General features: G+C 44.3%; 1 protein-coding gene across 1 annotated transcript in view; it reads left to right on the top strand.

Moving 5' to 3' along the window:
* The window catches only part of cd44b (CD44 molecule (IN blood group) b), a 36,315-nt gene extending 12,112 nt beyond the window's left edge, over positions 1–24,203 (top strand). Inside the window, exons 2-8 of the mRNA XM_014148324.3 lie at positions 3,117–3,288; positions 10,232–10,371; positions 13,160–13,258; positions 15,822–16,379; positions 19,521–19,610; positions 20,326–20,404; positions 20,556–24,203. Coding sequence (XP_014003799.1) covers positions 3,117–3,288; positions 10,232–10,371; positions 13,160–13,258; positions 15,822–16,379; positions 19,521–19,610; positions 20,326–20,404; positions 20,556–20,769 — 1,352 coding nt within the window. The 3' untranslated portion in view covers positions 20,770–24,203. The remainder of the gene's footprint in view (positions 1–3,116; positions 3,289–10,231; positions 10,372–13,159; positions 13,259–15,821; positions 16,380–19,520; positions 19,611–20,325; positions 20,405–20,555) is intronic.
* Positions 24,204–25,391: the final 1,188 nt, after the last annotated feature.

Raw genomic sequence — 25,391 nt, forward strand, 5'->3', positions numbered from 1 at the left:
GGCTATTCCATGCGAGAAATTGCCAAGAAACTGAAGATCTCGCACAACGCTGTGTACTACTCCCTTCACAGAACAGGGCAAACTGGCTCTAACCAGAATAGAAAGAGGAGTGGGAGGCCCCGGTGCACAACTGAGCAAGAGGACAACTACATTAGAGTGTCTAGTTTGAGAAACAGACGCTTCACAGGTCCTCAACTGGCGGCTTCATTAAATAGTACCTGCAAAACACCAGCCTCAACGTCAGCAGTGAGGAGGCGACTCCGAGATGCTGGCCTTCTAGGCAGAGTTCCTCTGTCTAGTGTCTGTGTTCTTTTGACCATCTTCATCTTTTCTTTTAATTGGCCAGTCTGAGATATGGCTTTTTCTTTGCAACTCTGCCCCCCAGAACTGATTGAATTGCTATCTGGGAGACGGCAGGCAAGCTCAGGGTCAGGACAGGCAAAACAGGTTGTAACCAGAAATAGGAACAAACACAGAGAAAGACGCTGGCCCCACTTGATGGACAAGACCATTTGGCAACAGACAAAGAAAAAATGCAGGTATAAATACACAGGGGATAATGGGTAAAAAATGGGAGACACCTGGTAGGGGGTGGAGACAAGCACAAGACAGATGAAACAGATCAGGGGGTGACAGTTATACTGCATCTAAAATCAATATGGTGACATCAAAATTATTTTAAAAGTTTTTCATTCAAATTATTTGACCCCTTTTGAATGGCATTGTAATTCCAAGCCACTGTAATGCACTTTTGATGAAATATTCATAGGCACTCATTGATGATGCATTGCTTAGAATGCTCAGAACAACACAAACGTTCAAAACAATATTGTGATGAAACATGCAATCCATGAATAGGGGTACACAGGTAATGTTAGTCCTGGATAAATACTAGTATGCCAGAGCTGCAGTGAGGTCCCAACTGATCCCATCTTTGTCAGTTACTGTTGAGTTATAGACTAGAAGACCTAGCTACTGGGTTCATAAGTATTTCCCAAGACTATTCAACAAAGTGTTACGAAGTATTCAGTTCCATTACTTTACAAGTAGAAATGTAACCTGTTTTATATAAAAAGCAACATCATTATATAAGATTTCTTATGATGGATGGTTGAAATAACATTATTACAGGGGGAACATCTAAAGTCCCCTGTTTAGGGTACCTGTGTGGTTCTGTAAAATCTTTGCTTATATATCGATCTGTGGACACTGTAGATCGAAATGGCTTGCGTTGAGAGGTAACCCTGATCACGGACAAATTAGTATATATCTTCCACCTATGTGAAGTAGGATGTGAAATCTGACACCACTTGAAACTGGGATGTCCCTCCTACTATATAATTTGCTCTTCCATCAAGTCCTGGCGGAACCCTACGTCACAGCCAGTGACAAAGTACATACCTAGAATCCTTACATTGTAGCGCAGCAGGAGAGAGTGATTTCTAGCACATTCGGAGATTGATTTATAGAAAGATTAATATAAGATGAAAGGCGAGTTCCTACCAATTTCAGTAAGCCAAGCTCGAGCTCTGTGACTCAGCGGTGGGGGCAGATGTTTTCATCAAGAGAGACCTAATGAAAATGTGCACATTTTCTCTAACACTAAACATACAAATATGTATTTTACAGTTCTAAGGAAGGCGAAATCTTATAGTTAGTCATTTTATAATTTGATTATATTTATAAATCACGCAATTCATTTCAAGCCTTATTCATTCAGTTCTGTTGATGGTAACAGTTGTGCGCCATAACGAGCAGCCTGGTGACCTAGAGACCGGAGAGGGAGCACACATGACACATAGGTTAATGTGATTAGCATGAGGTTGTAAGTAAGAAAAACATTTCCCATGACATAGACATAGCTGATGTGGGCAGAAAGCTTAAATTCATGTTAATCTAACTGCACTGTCCAGTTGACAGTAGCTATTACAGTGAAAGGATATCATACTATTGTTTGAGGAGAGTGCACAATTACAAACTTGGAAATGTATTATTAAACCAATTAGGCACATTTGGGCAGTCTTGATACAACATTTTGAACAGAAATGCAATGATTCATTGGATCAGTCTAAAACTTTGCACATACACTGCTGCAGTCTAGTGGCCAAAATCAAAATTGCGCCTGGGCTAGAATAATACATTATGGCCTTTCTCTTGCATTTCAAAGATGATGGTACGTTGTATCATCTTTTACCAGATCTAATGTGTTATATTCTACAACATTAATTTCACATTTCCACAAACTTCAAAGTGTTTCCTTTTAAATGATATCAAGAATATGCATATCCTTGCTTCAGGTCATGAGATACAGGCAGTTAGATTTGGGTGTGTCACTATAGATGAACATTTAAAAAAGGGTCAGATCCTTAATAGTTTTTAAATCCTACTGGGCACAGACGTCATTCAATGTCTTTTCCACGTTGGTTCAACATAATTTAATTGAAATGATGTGGAAACGACATTGATTCAACCAGTGTATTGTGTGTATTGTTGTGAAATGATTAGATATTTCTGCACTGTTGGAGCTAGAAACACAAGCATTTTGCTACACCCGCAATAACATCTGCAAATACGTGTATATGACCAATACAATTTGATTTGATTTTTGTGCCTTGTGGTGTGTTTCTCATGTCGGTTATACATTTATTAACCCAAAATTGTGATTAAAATTCTAACTTTTTTGCAAATACCACTGGGAAATGAATTTGTTTCACCCATCTGTTTTATATGTCACCAGTTGATCTTGTGTCTAGTACGTTGTGTGAAACTGACCACCTGACCTGCCAAGAGCAAAGGGAAAATTGTGATGGAAACTTGATTGTGAATACCAACTTTATTGCAAATGCCAGTGGGAAATGAATTTGTTTGACCCATCTGTTTTATTTGTCACCAGTTGGTCTTGTGCCTAGTTAGGTGTGTGAAACTGACCACCTAACCTGACAAGAGCAATGCCCAGTTATTTTCGGACACCTTGTGTTCTTTCAGTCTTTTGATGAAGTTGAAATATGATAGTTTTCAAATTCATAGTAACAAAATGGCCACCATGCAGTCACAGTGTCTCACAGGCGAATTTCCTCAAAACTAACCTCTCTCCCACCTTCTCCTCCTTCCCTCAGCTACAGTGAAATCGCGTAGCTGCAGCCATGCCGGTGTGTTCCACGTGGGAGGAGAAGCTCGCTACTCATTGACCTTGGACATGGCCAAGAAGCTGTGTGACAGCCTGGGTATCACCATTGCCAGCAGTGAACAGGTCATCGAGGCCCATGCCAAAGGCCTAGAGACCTGCAGGTGAGGTCACACACCTGTCTTCATGACAACAGAGCCTCCGCTTAGGAACCACAGGACGTGCCTTATCAACGAGTAAACAACAGCTGATTCAAAGGAAAGAGATCAGCAAGATGTTTCCCTGAGACTAGTGGTCCTGTTCCAATATTCACACTAGCATACCACTTAGAATCAAGCTACGTATGTATCGGACATGTGTTTCTGGTATGCTAGTATGGCCATTGAAAAATACTTGTGAATCCATTCTGTAAGTGTTTAAAAAAAAATGTGGTAGGCTTATCACTCATTGAATGACGTTCTCTAAATCAAAAACATCTCTGCTGAAAAAAAAGCATAGACCAGCATATGATGGTAACTAGTGCTGGTTTTGCTGGTAATCAGCCTTCGTTGTGATTTTTTTTTACATTTCGGCCATACTTAGCAGCTAAAAGCTGAATTGCAGTACACTGCACATACAAGTATCTCGAAACACTTTAAAAACAAAACAAACATCATAAAAAAAATATGAATGATGTGAGTATGCAGAAGGTCTGGACTACTAAGTTCTCAGTACGTTACTTCACGCCTCCAACAGATGGAGAGACAGTCAATAGCACAAGGTTTGAGCAGAGGGAGGTGCAGGTGGTCAACAGGAGGAGCTGAGCAGTTAGATCAGGTCGTCCAGGTGCAGGCAGGTAGCTCAAAGAGTCTCCCCGTCTGTCTTCTCTGTAGTGGTAGGACACTTGTAGAATGAGATGCAGTTTGTATTTTAGCTCCACATGCAGGATTCAGTCCACTCATAACTTCGGAGAAATACTCTTGAGCAATGAATTCCTCACTGCCAACTTGTCACTGCATTATAGTCCCACTCTTGGATTGAGACCGTAGAAGCATTGCAATGTAGGCCAATGTATTGAAATCAAAACAGCTTGTAGCTGGCATTATTTACTTGCCAACTTTCAAAAGCTGGTTTGCAATTAAATCTTGGGAAGGATGTTTTGTTTGTTTATCCAGACTAAATCTATACTCATTTGGCTATTCAAAAACAAAAAGAAAGTAAAATGATTAATACAAAAACCTTAAATATTTACAAAATATACAGGGGCTCTCTGCCTAGGCTAACAATAGAATGCCATGGCAACTGTACAACTTTTGCTGGTGAAGTTGATATGCTGATGACCAGTACTAGCTGGTCACCAGAAGAAACAGCACCTAAGTGCCTAATTATTTAAGACAAAATATTTGTAACGGCGTTGGTAGTCGGGTTGTTAGGAATGAGGCGCAGGAAGCAACGAGCACAGGGAGTGTTGTTTTTTAATAACACTTTGAAAAAACAAAGTTCCCACCCCCCTCCTGACGCGCGGCTCCCGCAGCGCGCCGACACCGGCCTCGAGGTCGACCCGGAGGGCGAGGCGCAGGGCGATCCGGACGGAGGTGGTGGAAATCCCTCAACATAGATGGGTCCAGGACGTCCTCCGCCGGCACCCAGCACCTCTCCTCCGGGCCATACCCCTCCCAGTCCACAAGGGACTGCAGGCCCCTCGCCCGGCGTCTCGAGTCCAGAATGGCCCGTATGCTGTACGCCGGGGACCCCCCGATGTCCAGAGGGGGCGGAGGGACCTCCGGCACCTCATCTTCGTGAAGGGGACCAGCTACCACTGGCCTGAGGAGAGACACATGAAACGAGGGGTTAATACGGTAATAGGAAGGGAGTTGCAACCGATAACACACCTCGTTTATCCTCTTCAAGACTTTGAAGGGCCCCACACACTGCGGCCCCAGCTTCCGGCAGGGCACGCGGAGGGGCAGGTTCCGGGTCGAGAGCCAGACCCTGTCTCCCGGTGCGAACACGGGCGCCTCACTGCGGTGGCGGTCAGCACTCCTCTTCTGCCGCGCACTGGCCTCCTTTAGTGAGTCCTGGATGGCTTTCCAGGTCTCCTTGGAGTGCTGGACCCAGTCCTCCACCGCAGGAGCTTCGGTCTGGCTCCGGTGCCATGGTGCCAGGCCCGGCTGGTAACCTAACACACACTGAAAGGGTGATATGTTAGTAGAGGAGTGGCGAAGTGAGTTCTGGGCTAATTCAGCCCAGGGAATATACCTCGCCCACTCCCCTGGCCGGTCCTGGCAATACGACCTCAGGAACCTGCCCACCTCCTGGTTCACCCTCTCCGCCTGCCCATTGCTCTCGGGGTGATAACTGGAGGTCAAACTGACCGAGACCCCCAGCCGCTCCATAAACGCTCTCCAGACCCTGGATGTGAACTGGGAACCTCGATCAGAGACAATGTCCTCCGGCACCCCGTAGTGCCGGAAGACGTGGGTAAATAGGGCCTCCGCAGTCTGCAGGGCCGTAGGGAGACCGGGCAATGGGAGGAGACGGCAGCACTTAGAGAACCGATCCACAACCACCAGAATCGCCGTGTTCCCCTGAGAGGGGGGAAGATCTGTCAAGAAGTCGATGGACAGGTGCGACCATGGTCGTTGTGGAACGGGGAGGGGCTGTAACTTCCCTCTCGGTAGATGCCTAGGAGCCTTACTCTGGGCACACACTGAACAGGAAGAGACATAGGACCTCACGTCCTTAGCCAAGGTGGGCCACCAGTACTTCCCCCTTAGACTCCGCACTGTCCTCGCCTCACCAGGATGACCCGCAGTAGGTAGCGTGTGCGCCCACCGAATCAAACGATCACGAACACCGAGTGGCACATACATGTGCCCCACGGGCACCTGCGCAGGCGCAGGTTCCAACACCAATGCCCGCTCGATGTCCGCGTCCACCTCCCATACCACTGGTGCCACCAGCCTAGACGCTGTAATGATGGGAGTTGGATCGATGGGCCGGTCCTTCGTGTCATAGAGACAGGACAGCGCGTCGGCCTTAGTATTCAGGGAACCCGGTTTATAGGAGATGGTAAACCTAAACCAGGCGAAGAACATGGCCCACCTCGCCTGACGTGGATTCAGTCTCCTCGCTGCCCGGATGTACTCCAGGTTTCGGTGGTCGATCCAGATGAGAAAGGGGTGTTTAGCCCCCTCAAGCCAGTGCCGCCACACCCTCAGAGCCTTGACCACCGCTAGCAACTCCCTGTCCCCCACATCGTAGTTACGCTTCGCCGAACTGAGCTTCTTCGAAAAGAAAGCGCAGGGGCGGAGTTTCGATTGAGTACCCGAGTGCTGTGATAGCACGGCACCCACCCCAGCCTCGGATGCGTCCACCTCCACTACGAACGCTAAAGACGGGTCCGGGTGCGTCGGTGAACAGCGTCTTCAACTTCTTGAAGGCTCCGTCCGCCTCCGTCGACCATCGCAAACGCACCGGCCCCCCCCTTCAGCAGTGAGGTAATGGGAGCCGCTACCTGGCCAAAACCCCGGATAAACCTCCGGTAGTAATTGGCAAAGCCTAAGAACCGCTGCACCTCCTTCACCGTGGTTGGAGTCGGCCAATTACGCATGGCCTTAACGCGGTCACACTCCATCACCACCCCCGTGGTGGAAATGCGATAACCCAGAAAGCAGACGGCGCGTTTGGAAAACTCACACTTCTCAGCCTTAACGTATAGGTCATGCTCCAGCAGTCTACCAAGCACCTTGCGCACCAGGGACACATGCGCAGAGCGGGTGGCGGAATATATCAGAATGTCATCGATATAGACAATCACGCCCTGCCCGTGCAGGTCCCTGAGAATTTTGTCAACAAAGGATTGAAAAACGGCTGGAGCATCTTTCAACCCATACGGCATGACGAGGTACTCATAATGGCCTGATGTGGTACTAAAGGCGGTTTTCCACTCGTCTCCCTTCTTGATACGCACCAGATTATACGCGCTCCTGAGATCCAGTTTTGTGAAGAACTGTGCTCCGTGAAATGATTCCACCGCCGTAGCGATGAGAGGTAGTGGGTAACTAAACCCCACCGTGATAGCGTTTAGACCTCGGTAATCAATGCACTGACGCAGACCTCCCTCCTTTTTCTTCACAAAAAAGAAACTCGAGGAAGCGGGTGAGATGGAGGGCCGAATGTACCCCTGTCCCAGGGATTCCGTGACATATGTTTCCATAGCCGCCGTCTCCTCCTGTAACAAGGGGTACACGTGACTCCTGGGAAGCGCAGCGTTAACCTGGAGATCTATCGCACAATCCCCCTGTCGATGAGGTGGTAATTTAGTCGCCCTCTTTTTACAAAAAGCGATCGCCCAATCGGCGTATTCAGGGGGAATGCGCACGGTGGACACCTGGTCTGGACTTCCCACCGATGTGGCACCTATGGAAACTCCTAGACACCTCCCTGAACACTCCTCTGACCACCCCTGGAGAACCCCCTGTTTCCATGAAATACGGGGATTGTGACCAGCCAGCCAGGGGACCCCCAGCACCACCGGAAACGCAGGCGAATCAATAAGGAAAAAACTAATGCGTTCCATATGATTCCCCTGCGTTACCATGTCCAGTGGCACCGTAGACTCCCTGACTAGCCCTGACCCTAATGGTCGGCTATCTAGGGAGTGCACGGGGAAAGGGGAATCTATCGGCACCCGCGGAATGCCCAGCTTAATGGCAAGTCCACGGTCCATAAAATTCCCAGCTGCGCCTGAATCGACTAGCGCCCTATGCTGGGAAGAGGGAAAAAATTTAGTAAACAAAACAGGTAAAAACACGTGGCCAACAGGGGGTTCTGGGTGAATCTGGTGCTGACTCACCTGAGGTGACCGAGAAGTGTTCTGCCTGCCATCTCGACTCCCAGACTGGCTCCTCCAGCACCGGTCGGTCGTGTGTCCTCTCCGACCACAGCTGGTGCAGGAGGAGCCACCTCCTCCGGTGCCCCTTGGCACGGCCCCCCCTACCTCCATAGGGGTAGGGGCGGGGGTGCACGGGGGTGGAACGGGCAGGACCCTCTCCGAATGCCCGCGGGCAGCCAGCAAATTGTCCAGACGTATGGACATATCTATCAGCTCGTCCAAGGACAGAGCTGTGTCCCGACCGGCCAGCTCCCTGCGGACGTCCGCCCGGAGACTGCAGCGGTAGTGGTCTATGAGGGCCCTGTCGTTCCAACCCGCCCCAGCAGCCAAGGTCCTGAACTCCAGCGTGAAGTCCTGAGCACTCCTCGTCTCCTGCCTGAGGTTGAACAGCCGTTCCCCCCCCGCTCTTCCTTCCGGAGGGTGGTCGAACACGGCCCGAAAGCGGCGGGTGAACTCTGGGTAGTGGTCCCTCGCCGAGTCTGGACCGTTCCAGACCCCATTAGCCCACTCCAGAGCTCGGCCCGTCAGGCAGGAAACGAGGGCACTCACGCTCTCCTCCCCTATGGGAGCAGTTCTGACGGTGGCCAGGTACAGCTCAAGCTGGAGCAAAAACCCCTGGCACCCAGCCGCCGCCCCATCGTACTCCCTCGGGAGCGCCAAACAAAGCACGCCAGAGCCAGACGTCATGGGAGGTGAAGATGGCTGTATCGGGGAGGTGGAGGTGGAGAGAGGATACCACTTCTCTCCCATCGGTCCATCCTCTCCATCATCTGGTCCATTGCCGATCCGATGCGATGTAGGACTGTCGTGTGATGGAGCACGCGTTCCTCCATCGAGGGCAGAGGAGTGCCCGCTGCTTCCGCTGATTCCATGCCTTTATGATGGTGCGGGATTCTGTAATGGCGTTGGTAGTCGGGTTGTTAGGAATGAGGCGCAGGAAGCAACGAGCACAAGGAGTGTTGTTTTTTAATAACACTTTAAAAAAACAAAGTTCCCAAACACAGGGGAATAAATACAAGGTGCGACAATGCCAAGCCGACACGAACAAGACAGTCGATAACAATAATTAATCCCGCACGACAAGGAGCATGCCAGCTAAACTAAATAGCCCCTCTAATGGCTAATTGACCACCGGTGTCTAAAATAAAAAAAGGGAAAAGCAAAAGGGAATCGGTGGCAGCTAATAGGCCGGTGACGACGACCGCCGAGCACCACCCGAGCAGGAGGGGTGCGCCACCGTCGGTGGGAATCGTGACAATATTACTTATCATAAGGCCTGCAAGTCACATTATGCTGGCTTACAAAGTGATGTTTCATTCCTATTAGTATCCAGACAGAGTGGGGATATCCAACAATTGAAACTGTTCAGTATGAATGCCAGAGTTAGGAAGATGAATAATTGAGACTAACCAAAACATCTAAACTGGACAACCATTTCAGTAACAGTGCAATCAATCCAACTAACAGATTGGATTTGTTTAGAAACATTTGTCATTTTTATTTGTGTAGCATACAATTGATGAATCAATCAATGTACATGCAAAAACACAGATATTGAATAAAAAACATAAAAAATCTAACTGCAATAGAGGATGCTGGGAAATATGATAATGATGGGTGTGGTTTTACCAGCTAGACCATGTTGGTCAGACAAGCTTGACCAACTAGACCATGCTTGACCAGCATGGACCAGCTTGGTCACCAGCATACCAGCATCACCAGCATACCAGCATCACCAGCATACCAGCATGAGCTGGTCACCAGCATCACCAGCTTGACTAGCTAGTCAGACAGCCTTACCAGCTAGATCATGCTAGTCAGACCAGCACTGACCAGCATAGACCAACGTGGACCTTTCGGTTTCGGGGGGGTTCTGCAGGGAAAACGGTAATGGCCAATAAATTGTATGATTACGGAGCCTTGTATGGTGTTCCTTATCTCAACTTAAACACTGCTAGCAGTATTGATTTAATGTGTCAATACAAATGATTGTTTAACTTAATTGACATTTAATCTCCTATTTAGATCAAGTACAAGGACACACCAAAAATAAAAAAGTATTGTGTTATCTTGCTTCACCTCTACTTTAACTACATACTTTTTTACCTATATTTGACATACGTCTTGAGTTTTGCTGATAATTCTGTGGAGTAAGCTACAAACATTCTAAAGCTAATGGCTAACATACTATAGCAATTGGATCTTAAATGCTATTTGCCATTTGATTCTAGATATGGTTGGATCAGCAACGGAAACACCACCATCCTCAGACAAAAGGCTCATGTCAACTGTGTCAACAACATGACTGGAGTCTTCTTCCATCAAGTCTCTCCGGAACAACCCTTTGATGCCTTCTGTTTCAATGCATCAGGTGAGTTTTTATTTTTTCATAGTTCATATTCACCAGGACCTGGCTTCCCAAAAGTATGTCAATGCTAAGTTAATTGTTAGAACCTTTGTAGGAGCATTGTTAATTCTCAGAGCTGTTTCTCAAAACTATTGTTACTTAAGTTGAACTTGAAAACACTCATTAATTACCAACTGTCTCAGACCACTTATAGAACAGTGCGTTATTAGATGCTTTTTTGCCCTTCGTTTTATTGTCGTATAAAGCTGGTCTTCTTTTTAAACAATCTTTATTAAGAGTTGTCATTATATTGCGAGGAACTGCAGTTTTATCCGAATTTTCTTTCTGTTTTGTCCTCCGTTATGTGAGTGATTTATACACAGAAGATCTCAGCGAAACATAGAATCAAGATGTTTATCTGTGTCTGTGAATGCTGATAACTTCAGAACAAAGTTGACTCGGCCTACAAATACAAAGTTGCCAATGTTCTTTGCAATTGTTACAAACAAATGAAGGATAAAAATATGCTTCAAATTAAAACTGAGATGACTGCAATCAAAAAGTATATATACATTATAGGATACATAGTACATAGGCCTATATACACTGCTCAAAAAAATAAAGGGAACACTTAAACAACACAATGTAACTCCAAGTCAATCACACTTCTGTGAAATCAACCACTTAGGAAGCAACACTGATTGACAATAAATGTCACATGCTGTTGTGCAAATGGAATAGACAACAGGTGGAAATTATAGGCAATTAGCAAGATACCCCCAATAAAGGAGTGGTTCTGCAGGTGGGGACCACAGACCACTTCTCAGTTCCTATGCTTCCTGGCTGATGTTTTGGTCACATTTGAATGCTGGCGGTGCTTTCACTCTAGTGATAGCATGAGACGGAGTCTACAACCCACACAAGTGGCTCAGGTAGTGCAGCTCATCCAGGATGGCACATCAATGCGAGCTGTGGCAAGAAGGTTTGCTGTGTCTGTCAGCGTAGTGTCCAGAGCATGGAGGCGCTACCAGGAGACAGGCCAGTACATCAGGAGACGTGGAGGAGGCCGTAGGAGGGCAACAACCCAGCAGCAGGACCGCTACCTCCGCCTTTGTGCAAGGAGGAGCAGGAGAAGCACTGCCAGAGCCCTGCAAAATGACCTCCAGCAGGCCACAAATGTGCATGTGTCTGCTCAAACGGTCAGAAACAGACTCCATGAGGGTGGTATGAAGGCCCGACGTTTGGCATTTGCCAGAGAACACCAAGATTGGCAAATTCGCCACCGGCGCCCTGTGCTCTTCACAGATGAAAGCAGGTTCACACTGAGCACGTGACAGACGTGACAGAGTCTGGAGACTCCATGGAGAACGTTCTGCTGCCTGCAACATCCTCCAGCATGACCGGTTTGGCGGTGGGTCAGTCATGGTGTGGGGTGGTATTTCTTTGGGGGGCCACACAGCCCTCTATGTGCTCGCCAGAGGTAGCCTGACTGCCATTAGGTACCGAGATGAGATCCTCAGACCCCTTGTGAGACCATTTGCTGGTGCGGTTGGCCCTGGGTTCCTCCTAATGCAAGACAATGCTAGACCTCATGTGGCTGGAGTGTGTCAGCAGTTCGTTCAAGAGGAAGGCATTGATGCTATGGACTGGCCGTTCCCCAGACCTGAATCCAATTGAGCACATCTGGGACATCATGTCTCGCTCCATCCACCAACGCCACGTTGCACCACAGACTGTCCAGGAGTTGGCGGATGCTTTAGTCCAGGTCTAGGAGGAGATCCCTCAGGAGACCAACCGCCACCTCATCAGGAGCATGCTCATCAGTAGTAGCAATGCTCAACAGGAGCATGCCCAGGCGTTGTAGGGAGGTCATACAGGCACGTTGAGGCCACACACACTACTGAGCCTCAATTTGACTTGTTTTAAGGACATTACATCAAAGTTGGATCAGCCTGTAGTGTGGTTTTCCACTTTAATTTTGAGTGTGACTCCAAATCCAGACCTCCATGGGTTGATAAATTGGATTTCCATTGATTATTTTTGTGATTTTGTTGTCAGCACATTCAACTATGTAAAGAAAAAAGTATTTAATAAGATTATTTCTTTCATTCAGATCTAGGATGTGTTGTTTAAATGTTCCCTTTATTTTTTTGAGCAGTATATTTAACTCATATTAAAATCTATTTCATGTTCAACCGAGTTCTATGTTGCTAATTGTAGTCTATTGTCTGTAATTATTCCTCAATATGTTTCATGGTGTGTAAAAACAAATGTGCGCAATGATGTCACAAATCTATGATTTAGTGCATTATTAAAGGTAAGCATTAGAAAAAGCAGCAATATTAGCAGCCATATAGGTGATAATATTTCTCTAGGAGCTGTTCCGTCGTCTGTATTGTGGAATAATTCCAATGCTATGGTAAGATTTGAATGGAGAAAGCTCATCCAAGATTAGCTCTACCTTCTTAGAATGGCGAGGATGGCAAGAGTCATTAAGATTTATGTGTGTTTTAAGGGATCATTGTGCCAAAACTAGGCCCGGTTTCCGGACGACACATGCATTTCCCAAATCACCACATAGGGAGAACTTTCACTAAGTGCATTGTTGGAGCATATGTCGATACTGGTAGGATCGGGAGAAAGGCAGAGCTAATCTTGGATGAGCTTTCACCATTCAAATCTTACCATAGCATTGGAATTATTCCACAATACAGACGACAGAACAGCTCCTAGAGACTATAACATATGCTGAAGATAATTACACATTTGTGCTTTGTTTCTCATCCCTGATTCCAACCTCTGTTTTTGACAGATTTGGCTGACAAGAACTGTGATGCGGCCATCAACCCTGATTCAACAGGACCAGAGAGTGTTCAGGTGACAGATGTAGACCTTGCTTCAGATGCTGCAGGTCAGTCCTGTCTTTTTCACCAGTCACATCATCAACACCACAATCAATAGAATCATCACCTTTTCCATCTCCTCTGTATTTCATACAGTATGCCATTCCGCAGCTACACTTTGATTTGATTTATTAGGATCCCCATTAGCCAATGCCGACAGCTATTGTCTTACTAGGGTCCGAGACATTACAATTTAACATGTAGTGTGTGTATATATCAGTTACACATACTGTACATACACACAACAAGTTGGTCACATGGGGGAGAGGCATTGTGCCATCAGCTGTTGCTTTTTGAAACCAGGTTTGCTGTTCACTTGCACAATGGAAGGGAGATTCTTGTTTTTTATTTAAGCTGTATTTAACTAGGCAAGTCAGTTAAGAACAAATTCTTATTTACAATGACAGCCTAGGAACACTGGGTTAACTGTTCAGGGGCAGAACAACAGATTTTTACCTTGTCAGCTCAGGGATTTGATCTAGCAACCTTTCAGTTACTGGCCCAATGCTCTAACCACTAGGCTACCTGCCACCCCAGATTCATGCACTCATGGCTCTGTATAATACTGTATGTTTCCTTGAATGTGTTCTGGACCTGGGGACTTTGAATAGACCCCTGGTGGCATGGCTGGTGGGGTAAGTGTGTGTATCAGTGCTGTGTGTAAGTTGACTATGCAAACCATTTGGAATTTCCAACACAGTAATGTTTCTTATAAAAACAAGAAGTGACGCAGTCAGTCTTTCCTCAACTCTTAGCCAAGAGCGCCTGGCTTGCATAGTATTAATATTAGCCCTCTGATTACAATGAAAAGCTTGACGTGTCACTCTGTTCAGGGCCAGCTGCAGCTTAACTAGGTCTTTCTTTGCAGCACTTGACCATACGACTGGACAATAATCAAGATAAGATAAAACTAGAGCCTGCAGGACTTTGTGGAGTGTGGTGTCAAAAAAGCACAGCATCTCTTTAGTACAGCCATACCTCTCCCCATCTTTACAACCATTGAATCTATATGTTTTGACCATGACAGTTTACAATCTAAGGTAACACCAAGTAATTTAGTCTGCTCAACTTATTCAACAGCCACACCATTCATTACCAGATTCAGCTGAGGTCTAGAACTTAGGGAATGATTTAGAGATGCTCTTAGTTTTAGAGATGTTCAAGACCAGTTTATTATTGGCCACCCATTCCATAACAAACTGCAACTCTTTGTAAAGGTTTTCAGTGACTTCATTAGCTGTGGTTGCATTAGCTGTGGTTGCTGATGTGTACATGGTTGAATCATCAGCATACATGGACACACATGCATTGTTTAATGCCAGTGGCAGTTCATTGGTAGAAATAGAAAAGAGTAGAGAGCCTAGAGAACTGCCCTGTGGTACACCACACTTTACATGTTTGACATTAGAGACGCTTCCATTAAAGAAAACCCTCTGAGTTCTATTAGATAGATAGCTCTGAATCCACGATATGGCAGAGGTTGAAAAGCCATAACATATACATTTTCTCATCAACAGGTTATGGTCAATAATATCAAAGTATGCACTGCAATCTAACAGTACAACTCCCACAATCTTCTTATAATCAATTTCTTTCAACCAATCATTAGTCATTTGTGTCAGTGCAATACATGTAGAGTGCCCTTCTCTATAAGCATGCTGAAAGTCTGCTGTTCATTTGTTTACAGAGAAATAGCATTGTATTTGGTCAAACACCATTTTTCCAACAGTGTGCTAAGAGCTGCCAGCAAGCTGATAGGTCTGCAGTTAGAACCAGTAAAGGCCCCTTTACCACTCTTTAGTAGCGGAATGACTTTGGCTTCCCTCCAGGTCTGAGGACAAAGACTTTCCTCTAGGCTCAGATAAAAGATATGACAGATAAGAGTGGCTATAGAGTCAGCTACCATCCTCAGTAGCTTTCCATCTAAGTTGTCATTACTGATAGATAACTGATAGATAACAATAATTTTTCCTCTCCCACACTAACTTTACTAAATTCAAACGTGCAATGCTTTCGTTTGCCCACTTTGCCAATGAAGTAATCATTAAATTAATTGGCAACATCAACATCTGATTCATTGAAAGATGGAGTTGAATTTGTCTTTTTGCCCACTATCAAGTAGTAAGTAATCCTTGGACACGTAAGCATGATCTAAGCCAGAACGGGCCATAGGGGCAGGAGCCTATGTCCTGATTCTGTACCATATGGCAGCTTGATGTACAAGTATAGCCCCTGGACAGGGCCTACACTATCTTCCTCTAGAATTTTGACAGAAAGGATTTCCTCATATATTCACTACTAGGATGTCTGAGAGAATGCCAAGAGTGTGCAAAGCTGTCATCAAGGCAACAAGTGGCTACTTTGAAGAATCTAAAATATGAAATATCTTTAGATTTGTTTAACACTTCTTTTGTTAGTACATGATTCCATATGTGTTACTTCATAATTTTGATGTCTTCACTATTATTCTGCAATGGAGAAAATAGTAAAAACAAAGTAAAACCCTTGAATGAGTCGGTGTGTCCAAACGTTTGACTGGAACTGAATATCTCTGGTCTGTTTTTCACAAAGGTGAGGCCACAGTGCATCCTAAGACAGAGGACGAGGTCACGGAGGAGAAGACAGACATTCAGACATTTCAGACAGCCCCAACAGTGGCGAAGGACGAGGACCAGAGAGAGCTTGAGGCCACAGAGACAGGCCCTGAGGATGGAGCCCAGCCTGAGGCCACCGTCAACCCCGAGCCTGACACCCAGGACACCACCTCCGCACCTGGGGAAAAGGGAGCAGAGAGCACCACTGAGGTAATGGAAGCAGTGGACACAGACCAGCCGGCACCCACTGAGGCCAGCCCAGTAAAGCCAACAGCATGGGGTGAGGGTGATGCTTCAGAAGGGACAGCCAGAGAAAGCCCTGGCATAAAGGAAGAGCAGGCTGAGGGGAATGAGACCCAGGAAGCCAGCCCCACTGAGCACCCTGGGGTGGTGGTCACTGAGATGGAAGAAACCACTGTGTCTGGGATGTTGCCTTCTGGCTCAGAGGAGGAGGGGGCACCACCTGTTAAAGAGCCAGGAGAACCACAGGGCCGGGCCAGAGAGGAGGATTTTCAGGAGGAGGTAGAGGTAGAAGGTAAGGAAAGACTGTTTGTAACATACATAATATTACAAGCAGAATGCTGTTTTTTGCTTTGTCGTTCAGTTTGGTATCTTGAAGAACATGATGACAATTTATTTCAATAAAATAGCACACTTTAAAATACAAATACATCTCAAGTAAATCATCTCTCATGTCAGAACAGTAAAACATAACATTTATAGAACTGTAACGGCCGTCGTCAGAATGAGACCAAGGTGCAGCGGAGGATGTGTTCATCATAAATGATTTTAATGACCGAATGAACACTTGCAAAAGAAAACACGAAAATGACAGCCAAACAGTTCTGTCAGGAATAATAAAACACTAGACAGAAAACATTCACCCACAAACCCCAAAGGAAAAACAGGCTGCCTATGTATGACTCTCAATCAGCAACAACGATCTACACCTGTTCCTGATTGAGAGCCATACACGGTCGAAACAAAGAAAACCACCAACATAGAAAAAGAAACCTAGAACGCCCACCCATGTCACACCCTGGCCTAACCAAAAATAGAGAACAAAAAACCCTCTCTATGGCCAGGGCGTTACAAGAACATGTTTGTCATAGGATGTTTGTCATAGAATTGCTGTGACAGGATGACAGCTCACCACCACAAAGCTTCCCCTGAGCCTAAAGAAAAATCAGTTTCAATACTCAAGTGCAGAATTTTCAAAAGGGTAGAATGTCCTTTTGTACATTAATGCATTGCTTCTGGCAAAATGTTGAACCAGCAACCTTTGTCCAGTCAGTGTTATCACCTGTGAGAGAGCAGTGTGTTTGTGTGAATACCTTATGTTATTTTTAGTGCTACATTGATATTGGTTACTGCATTGTTGGGTTTGGAGCTAGCAAGAAAGGCATTTCACTGTACTTGTGCACGTGACATTAAAACTGAAATATTTATATTCAGTAAGGTGTTCCTCTTTAGACACCTGGTGACACCCCAGAGAGAGAAAAGTGGTGGGCTGTGATTAGGAAGCCTAAACTAAAGACACACTCTATGCTTATTTCAAATAGCACGTTTAGCCTAATATAAATATATTTTGCCTACTTTTATTCCAACAAAACACCACCAACAAAAACATAGACAAATCTCCACGATGAAACCTTTAATACCTTTGACATTAATCTATATAATAAAAAAAATATCCTAAAAGTTGTACAAGACTTTTACAGATGTATCAACTAAACATCTTCAGTTCTACTGGACGGAACAGTTGTGTCATTAATCAACGCCATGTAAGAACTGGTCTAGCCAGAATCACTATAAAACACATCACTATAATATCACTTCTCTTCTCTGTCCATACTGTACTTCTCTACTGTTTCCAAGGGACTCAAACATTTAGTGCTTTGGTGATTCATTTAATCATATGAATCTCTAAATATACTGCACATCTGCATGTTCGTCATTCTCCTCAAAACTTCTGTCAAGATGCATTATCATGCAATCTCTAATACAGTCTTCTCTGACTTTCCTCTGCAGCTGAGATGTTAAAAGTTGATATTAAAAAAGTGAAGAGCATAACTAACACCATATTTACCTGTTGAAACGGAATTACTTTTTGACATTTAGAACTATTCCTAACATTTTCTTGGAAGTGCTGCCTCTGAGAACTTAGAGAAGGATTCTTGTAGCAGATGGCCGACCACCCACACACAACGAAGTTTGGTCCGACTCTGGGAAGTTAGAGAACTAACCTCGCCCCCTGGTGTTGGGGTGTGAAAATGATTGTGGATTAAAACTCAGAACTCTCACTTCAATTTCCACTGTTGTTTGTAGCTCACTATGTTTTGGCATTTAGTGTTATATAAGACATATGGTAATAGCTCTAAAAGCTATAACCCACTTTATAGAAACATTTTCAAGTGCAAGGAATCATTTGCATTTACATAGTCAGCTCTGGTTGCTGAAATAAGAAACTAAAATGAAAACGGTAAAGCTGTGTTTTGATTACACTCAGATTCATGAAAACATATTCCATAGAGACTTGAAAGTTTGTCTTTCTGTGCGTGTCCTCTGAGGAGTTTGTTTGAAGAGGGCTCCCCCTGTTGTGACCAGATAAGGGAGAAAGAGAGAAGCACTGCTACACTACTGACAGTGACACAGAATGACTGGCTCAAATTCTCAATGCTTTACGTGACCTCTCTCTGCATAAATGGTTTAATGTAAACTATTTATGGTACTGCTGTGTACCACTGAGCTATACATTCATCCTGAATAGTGAAACACAGGTTGGGTTATGAAATAACATCTGCTGCCTCACTAGCTTTTATTATGTATCACATTATGGTTGGATTCTTATTATTGCATTTTTTTCTGTATTTTGAGACATTTTCTAAGTGGTAGAGAGGAAGACAGTAGGAAGGGTGGACATGAGGGTTGATCCGGTAGAGGACATAGGCCTATTTCTATGGGGAATAGCTCCCCATTCAACCAAATCATGCACTACCTTTCCACCAGAGCCCTGTGTGAGGAATAGGGGCACATTGATTTACCCTATGAGAGAGAATCGCAGATCAAAAATCACAACCTGTTCTGTGACTGGTTAAAGTTATGGGCAGTTTATTACATTGCTCTCTTTATAACACCTGGCACAATGTCACTTACTCATCAATAATTCATAAATCACGTTATAATATTCCATGAACAGATTCACGCAGGTGGCCAAATTAACTCAAGATTTTACTTCTGGGTTACATAGACAAATCACTTTTCAATTAAATGTTGGCATTCACTCTCAGGTTCCAACTCTGCCCCAAAGGAACAGTTCTGCGTTCTTCCTTAGTATTTTTTTTACATTTTAGTCATTTAGCAGACGCTCTTATCCAGAGTGACTTACAGTAGTGAATGCATACATTTCATACATTTTTTTCTCCGTACTGGTCCCCCGTGGGAATCGAACCCACAACCCTGGCGTTGCAAACACCATGCTCTACCAACTGAGCCAGACGAGTATGTTCTGTGAATTCCACAGCTAATAAATCAGCCCTGTAGTAGCACATGATTCCTGGTCATCAAATGACTATATTCATCACATGATTACTCAAGTTGGCATCTATGTGTAAACCATGTGTGAGGCGTTAGAGATGTTTGTTTAACACTGTCTCTCCTTGTTATCCCCATAAAGCATCCATGCAGCCCATTCCTAATGGGAAGATGAATCCAGGTATGGGAGCAGACCCTACTCCAGCTGGGCAGGAGATCAGTAGCACGTCCAGTAAGTGGCCCACTACCCCTAATAACGCTACTACATGGATGGGCACGCGGCCCACCGCCCACCTTTTGAAGGCCCTCATATTGTTTTACTCCGTCGGGGTCTCAACTTCCAGTTGCAAGTTTGAATAGTAGACTACACAAGGTGCAATTTCGAAATGTGCGTTGTGCATCAGTAGTTTTCCTCTTGTTATGTCAGTCACTGACAGTCCCTTAATTAGCCCATGTCAGCTAACATTAGTTTAGGGGCCAGCAATCTAAACTTGTAGTTATCAAGGTCGGATTACCGCCTGGGGGGCCCCCATTGATTTTGTTAGTCATTCTCACTCAGATATCATGTTAAAAACAGCTCACTTTCCACTCCACCTATGGTAAAATGAGTAATGGGGGGTTGGCGGATGGGGGTTGGCGGCAGTGGCACAACTGCGGCCCCTCATGATGAGGTCAGATCTTTTGTGACCTCCCCTCCATCAAAGTTGCCTATTCTTGCTCTACTAGTAGTAATAATACTAATAATACTAGTAATAATTGTACATGACATTAGTGATCCGTGTAATAATGTTAATGTCATTTTAATGGATTATATGGTTTAATGGATTAATAATGGAGAAAATAATTACATTTATATAGCGCTTTTCAAATCACATTGTATAAGGGTACACATTAAGAGGCATTCGCTACACGTCATTCAACTTTTATCATTATGTTCCTCTGTGCAGATTGGCTGATCATTGTGGGAGTGCTTGTGGCACTGGTTGCTATTCTCCTCGCGTGTGTTGTTGTGGTCAAGTATAAGAGGTAGGTCTCACTTCACCAGTCCGAATTCTGGTCGAAAATGAATGAAGACTGTGTGCATTGATCTCTCTCTCTCTCTCTCTCTCCCTCTCTCGATCTGTTAGCTGGTAACAGCAACCTAATGTGTACACTGTTCCCTCTCTCTGTCTGTTAGCTGGTGCGGTCAGCAGCAGACCCTGATGATCACCAACAAGGATGGGAATGAGGGTAACGGTGCGGCGGCGTCAGTGGCTAGCTCCCGCGCCCAGGAGAGAGAGCAGGAGATGGTGACCCTGATGAATAAAGAGAAGATCCAGGAAAACGGAAACACTGAGGAGTTCACCGCCATCACACTGGAGGACTCCCCAGAGAAAGAACAGCTAGCGTGAGAGAGTAGAGGAGGAGGAGAATGAGAGGGAGAGTGAGTGAAACAGAGAGTGTGTGAGAGAGAAAGTGAGTGAGTGAGTGAGTGAGAGAGAGAGAGAGAGAGAGAGAGAGAGAGAGAGAGAGAGAGAGAGAGAGAGAGAGAGAGAGAGAGAGAGAGAGAGAGAGAGAGAGAAGAATAGCTATGGGGTCATGACACTGGGGCAGGACTAGAGAGAGGCTGGCTGGGATGGAGATGGACACTTTGGCCTGGTACCAAGCAGACGGACACGCTGAACATACCAGCTGGGGTTGGGGTGGTTGCTTTGTAAATGGAAGGGGTGGGTAATGCTGTATTGATTCTGTTTGTTGTTTTATTCTGGTGAGCATGGCTGGTTTTCCCCAGCTACTTGTTACTAAGGTACAACATCTGAAACTGGACCGACCCTTTCCCTGTCTGTCAGATGGCTAGATAGTCCTTTAAAACCAAGAGGAGCAAAATTATGCTTTATAGCCTCCTATGTCACGGTGGTTAGAATGGGATAGTTTCTTAGACCCAGGGTTTGGACTGAATTTTCAACAGCAGGGGTGTCAACCCAGGCTTCTGGAAAGACACAGAGAAACACACCTGTTGATATTCACCCCTGCCTTTCAATCAGGGTCTAATCTAAATCTGAGAAAATCATACTGGCTTCTCTAGCCAATAGGTAACATTAATTCATAATTTGAGTGCCATGTTGAAATGAACCCTGCAGACCCTGGATAACTGGAGGTTGACAATGACAACCCTGCTCTAAAGCCTGATGTATGCTGGGCTCTAAGTGGAGATGTTGAAGGTGTGTGTGTGTGTGTGTGTGTGTGTGTGTGTGTGTGTGTGTGTGTGTGTGTGTGTGTGTGTGTGTGTGTGTGTGTGTGTGTGTGTGTGTGTGTGTGTGTGTGTGTGTGTGTGTGTGTGTATGGGGAGAGATAAAGTGGGTTCATAAAGTCACAGGGATATGGGTGGGAGTTTTAAAGGTGGGGGATGGGGGGGACTTGGATGCCCTCCAAGTTCAATAGGAGATTCAGGTTTGAAGGACATTGTTGATACTGTGTCACTCAAAGCTTTTGAGGCATTGGGTTGGAAAATAGACACACGCACCCGCACACTCACAGAAATGTGAAAACTAAACAGATGTGGGTGGATCATTTGGCTCGATGTTCATGGGATTCATATTGTTTCTGATGATGGGTAAATGTGTGATGTTGTGGCCCACTGATGTCGTTTCTTTTGATATTAACCTTGTGTATATTTCACTTGTTTCCTGTGGATTGGGGTTTTATTTTGTTTTTACAAGAAAACACAATATTACTATTTAAATTTGTGCAGTTTGGATATTATTATTATTTTTTGCTTCTGTAAATAATGTATGCGTGTTTTCCAAATGGCTTAGAAATAGTGGTCAATCATCTTTTTGGCATGCACATGCCCTTTAATGATTAAAGAAAAGCTGCCATATTTGAGTTATTTAATCAAATGCAGAATTTAAGGTGTTCAGTTGTGATAGAGCATTTGCAGTAGAGTGGATATTGTATGAATCAACTGCATGTACAGTATTCAAGACTGTGCATTTTAAATACCTTTATTATGATGTCAATTAACATGGTCTGTATACATGATTAAGTCATGTTGGATAGCACACAGGATTGTTTGGAATATCAATAGCTTTCGGAGAGTAGTAGCAATGCTCAGATTTGGATGTTGGGGTTCACATGTATTGTACCATATAATTCACTTCATACTATATTGACAGAAGCGTGCAGTCTACAATGACCTAGCATTGTGTAGTAATGCATTAAACTGTGATGAATATCATCCAATGACACCTAACAGATAGAGCCCTCGGAGTGCTGGAGCACATGCCCTTTTGCCCTCCTATGAAAAATGTGTCCTTTTGATTGGTGGTGGTTTTAAAAACTAGTTTATTTTCACACTTGTAACTTTAAATGCAATGAATTTCGTATAAAAGTAGTTAATTTCTCATGAACTCATTAATCTCGAAAAAAAAAAGTCCTCTGCCACCGCAACAGTGCGTTGCTGCGCTTGTCCTCGTCACATGCACAAGCTTCCAACCTGTTCTAATATTATATTACAATATGTAATATGCATAAATATTTGCAGTGCACAAACTTAACATGATAAACAGGAATTACATTTATGCTAAATGGTGACCCAAAATAACTATCTGAAAGCCAAGCTTCCAATAAGCCATGCCTCCAATCTGATAGGTTGCCACCTCCACAATATATTATTCACAAGTTTTATAATTGAACCCCTAGACCCTTTTCAACTGGAAAGGTTCTGCCAGTGTGGCAACCCAAATGGTTCTTCCAGGCACCTTTACTTCTAAGAGTGTACATTAGCGATGATCAGCTGATATAGCCTACCCACCCCAGGAGTGGTTATAGGCTAGCAAAGAAGTAGTGATTCTTTCTAACTCCCTTTCTGGGTTTTATTGTAAAATGAAAAAAAATTATCTGGCTACAGGAGCAGTAGAAATGTATGAATGCAATTAAGGTCGATTTTTTTATTTGACTTTGAACACCTGCTCCATCAAAGGTCTGTGCATTGCCCAGGCACCCAATAACAATTGTTAACTGCTAACATAACAACCAATCTACAACCCTGAGGAGTGACTGCCTCCCTCACTGACTTAAACTATTACAAATGACCAGGACACACAGATATTACAGTAATGGGCAGTACAGTAGAACTCCAAGAACAGCTCTGGATTGTAATTCTCTGGGTTCCTTTGTAACAATGGAGCAGGGGCCATCTTGTTTCTGTGGCTTTCCCTTTTATGTGCACCAGATAGAGGGATCAAATCAAATCAAATGTTATTCGTCACATGCCTTGTAAACCACAGGTGTATATGAACAGTGAAATGATTACTTACGGGCCCTTCCCAACAAAGCAGTGAAAACATATTAGAAATAATAGAAAAATAGAAAAATAATAACATGAAAATGCACAATTAGTAACAATAACTTGTGTGATTGTGTGTGGGATGGAGGGTAATGAATGCATGTGTCTCTGGCCAGGAGCTCTGTGTCTCCATACTGATCCAGGTCTCAAAGTGCCCATTGCTCCACACCTCTAAGTGATTACATATTCATCTTTATGCTGAATCTTTCTTTCGTAGGCAAATCACTTCTATGTGTGGTTGTGTGTGGGTATTGTGACAGTGCATTTGTCATGCCTTTTCAGTAAGAGGCAACCGATTTGAATCACTCCTTGTGTCCCAAGTTTTTTGAGGGTTTGTGCCTCCATTTTTGATGTTTGATTTTGTTGCTTTCATGTGATTCACTTTGAGAAAAATTTGCTAATAATTTAGCGTAGGAGTGTATAATGATGAATTAACAAAACTTTGTTAATGATAAAGATTTGTAAAGTCATGGATGAAATAAATGTGTATAGAGGAAATAGTTGATTGTGATGTTCATTCAGTGAAAAAGGGTGAGAGAGGGAGAAAGGGAGAGAGAAAGAAATAGAGGGAATGAGAGAAAAGGTCTGGAGCGCTGCTCGGCAGCAGGAGGAAGTATGGTTGCCATGACATCCATGTCATGATGCAAGAGTATGTTTAACCCAGGCAAGATAGAGAGACAACAAGACAAAGACAGCCATTTTGAAAGCTGGAAAGGGCATGTTCTTGTACGTGTCTGTGAGTTTGTGATTTAATCGTGAAAGGTTAAACCAGTCTCATATGGCTACCCCTTAAGCTAAGCAATCCAATATTCTAAAATAGGTAAGCTAAGTATTTTTGGTGACAATACAACACAACAAATTGTGAAAGTCTACACAACCCTTGCACAATTTAAAATTAAATCTTCAAAGGGATTACATTTGATTTCCTTTATTAAAGTCCCCAGCTACATTAAATGCAGCCTCGGGATATGCGGTCTCCAGTTTGCACATAGTCCAGTGTAGTGGCGGCTTGGGTGTGGGGGGATATACACGTCAGAGACGATGACCGAAGAAAATTCTCTTGGGAGGTAATGCGGTTGGCATTTGATGGTGTGGTATTCCAGATCAGGAGATCAAAGGACTTGAGTTCCTGTACGTTACCACAATCACAACATGAGTTGTTAATCAAGAAACAAAACCCTCCTCCTTTCATTTTCCCAGGGAGTTCTTTCTTCCTGTCTGCACGATGGATAGAGAACCCCGCTGTCTGAGTGGACGGGGACAATACAGTGGCTTGCAAAAGTATTCATCCTCCTTCACATTTAAAAAAAAATTTTGCTTTACAATCTGGAATTAAAATTGATTTTTTGGGGGTTTGTATAATTTGATTTACACAACATGCCTACCACTTTGAAGATGCAAAATATGTTTTATTGTGAAACAAACAAGAAATAAGACAAAAAAACAGAAAACTTGAGCGTGCAAAACTATTCACCCCCCAAGGTCAATACTTTTTAGAGCCATCTTTTGCAGCAATTACAGCTGCAAGTCTCTTGGGGTATTTCTCTATACATTTTCTTAGGGCTAGGCGTCCCGCTAGCGACAACTTCCGGTGAAACTGGAAAGCGTCCCACTAGGACAACTTCCGGTGAAACTGGAAGGCGCGCAATTCCAATAAATAATCATAATAATTATGGATATTAAACA

This window comes from Salmo salar, chromosome 16, assembly GCF_965601325.2.
Source record: "Salmo salar chromosome 16, fSalSal1, whole genome shotgun sequence".
NCBI lineage: Eukaryota > Metazoa > Chordata > Actinopteri > Salmoniformes > Salmonidae > Salmo > Salmo salar.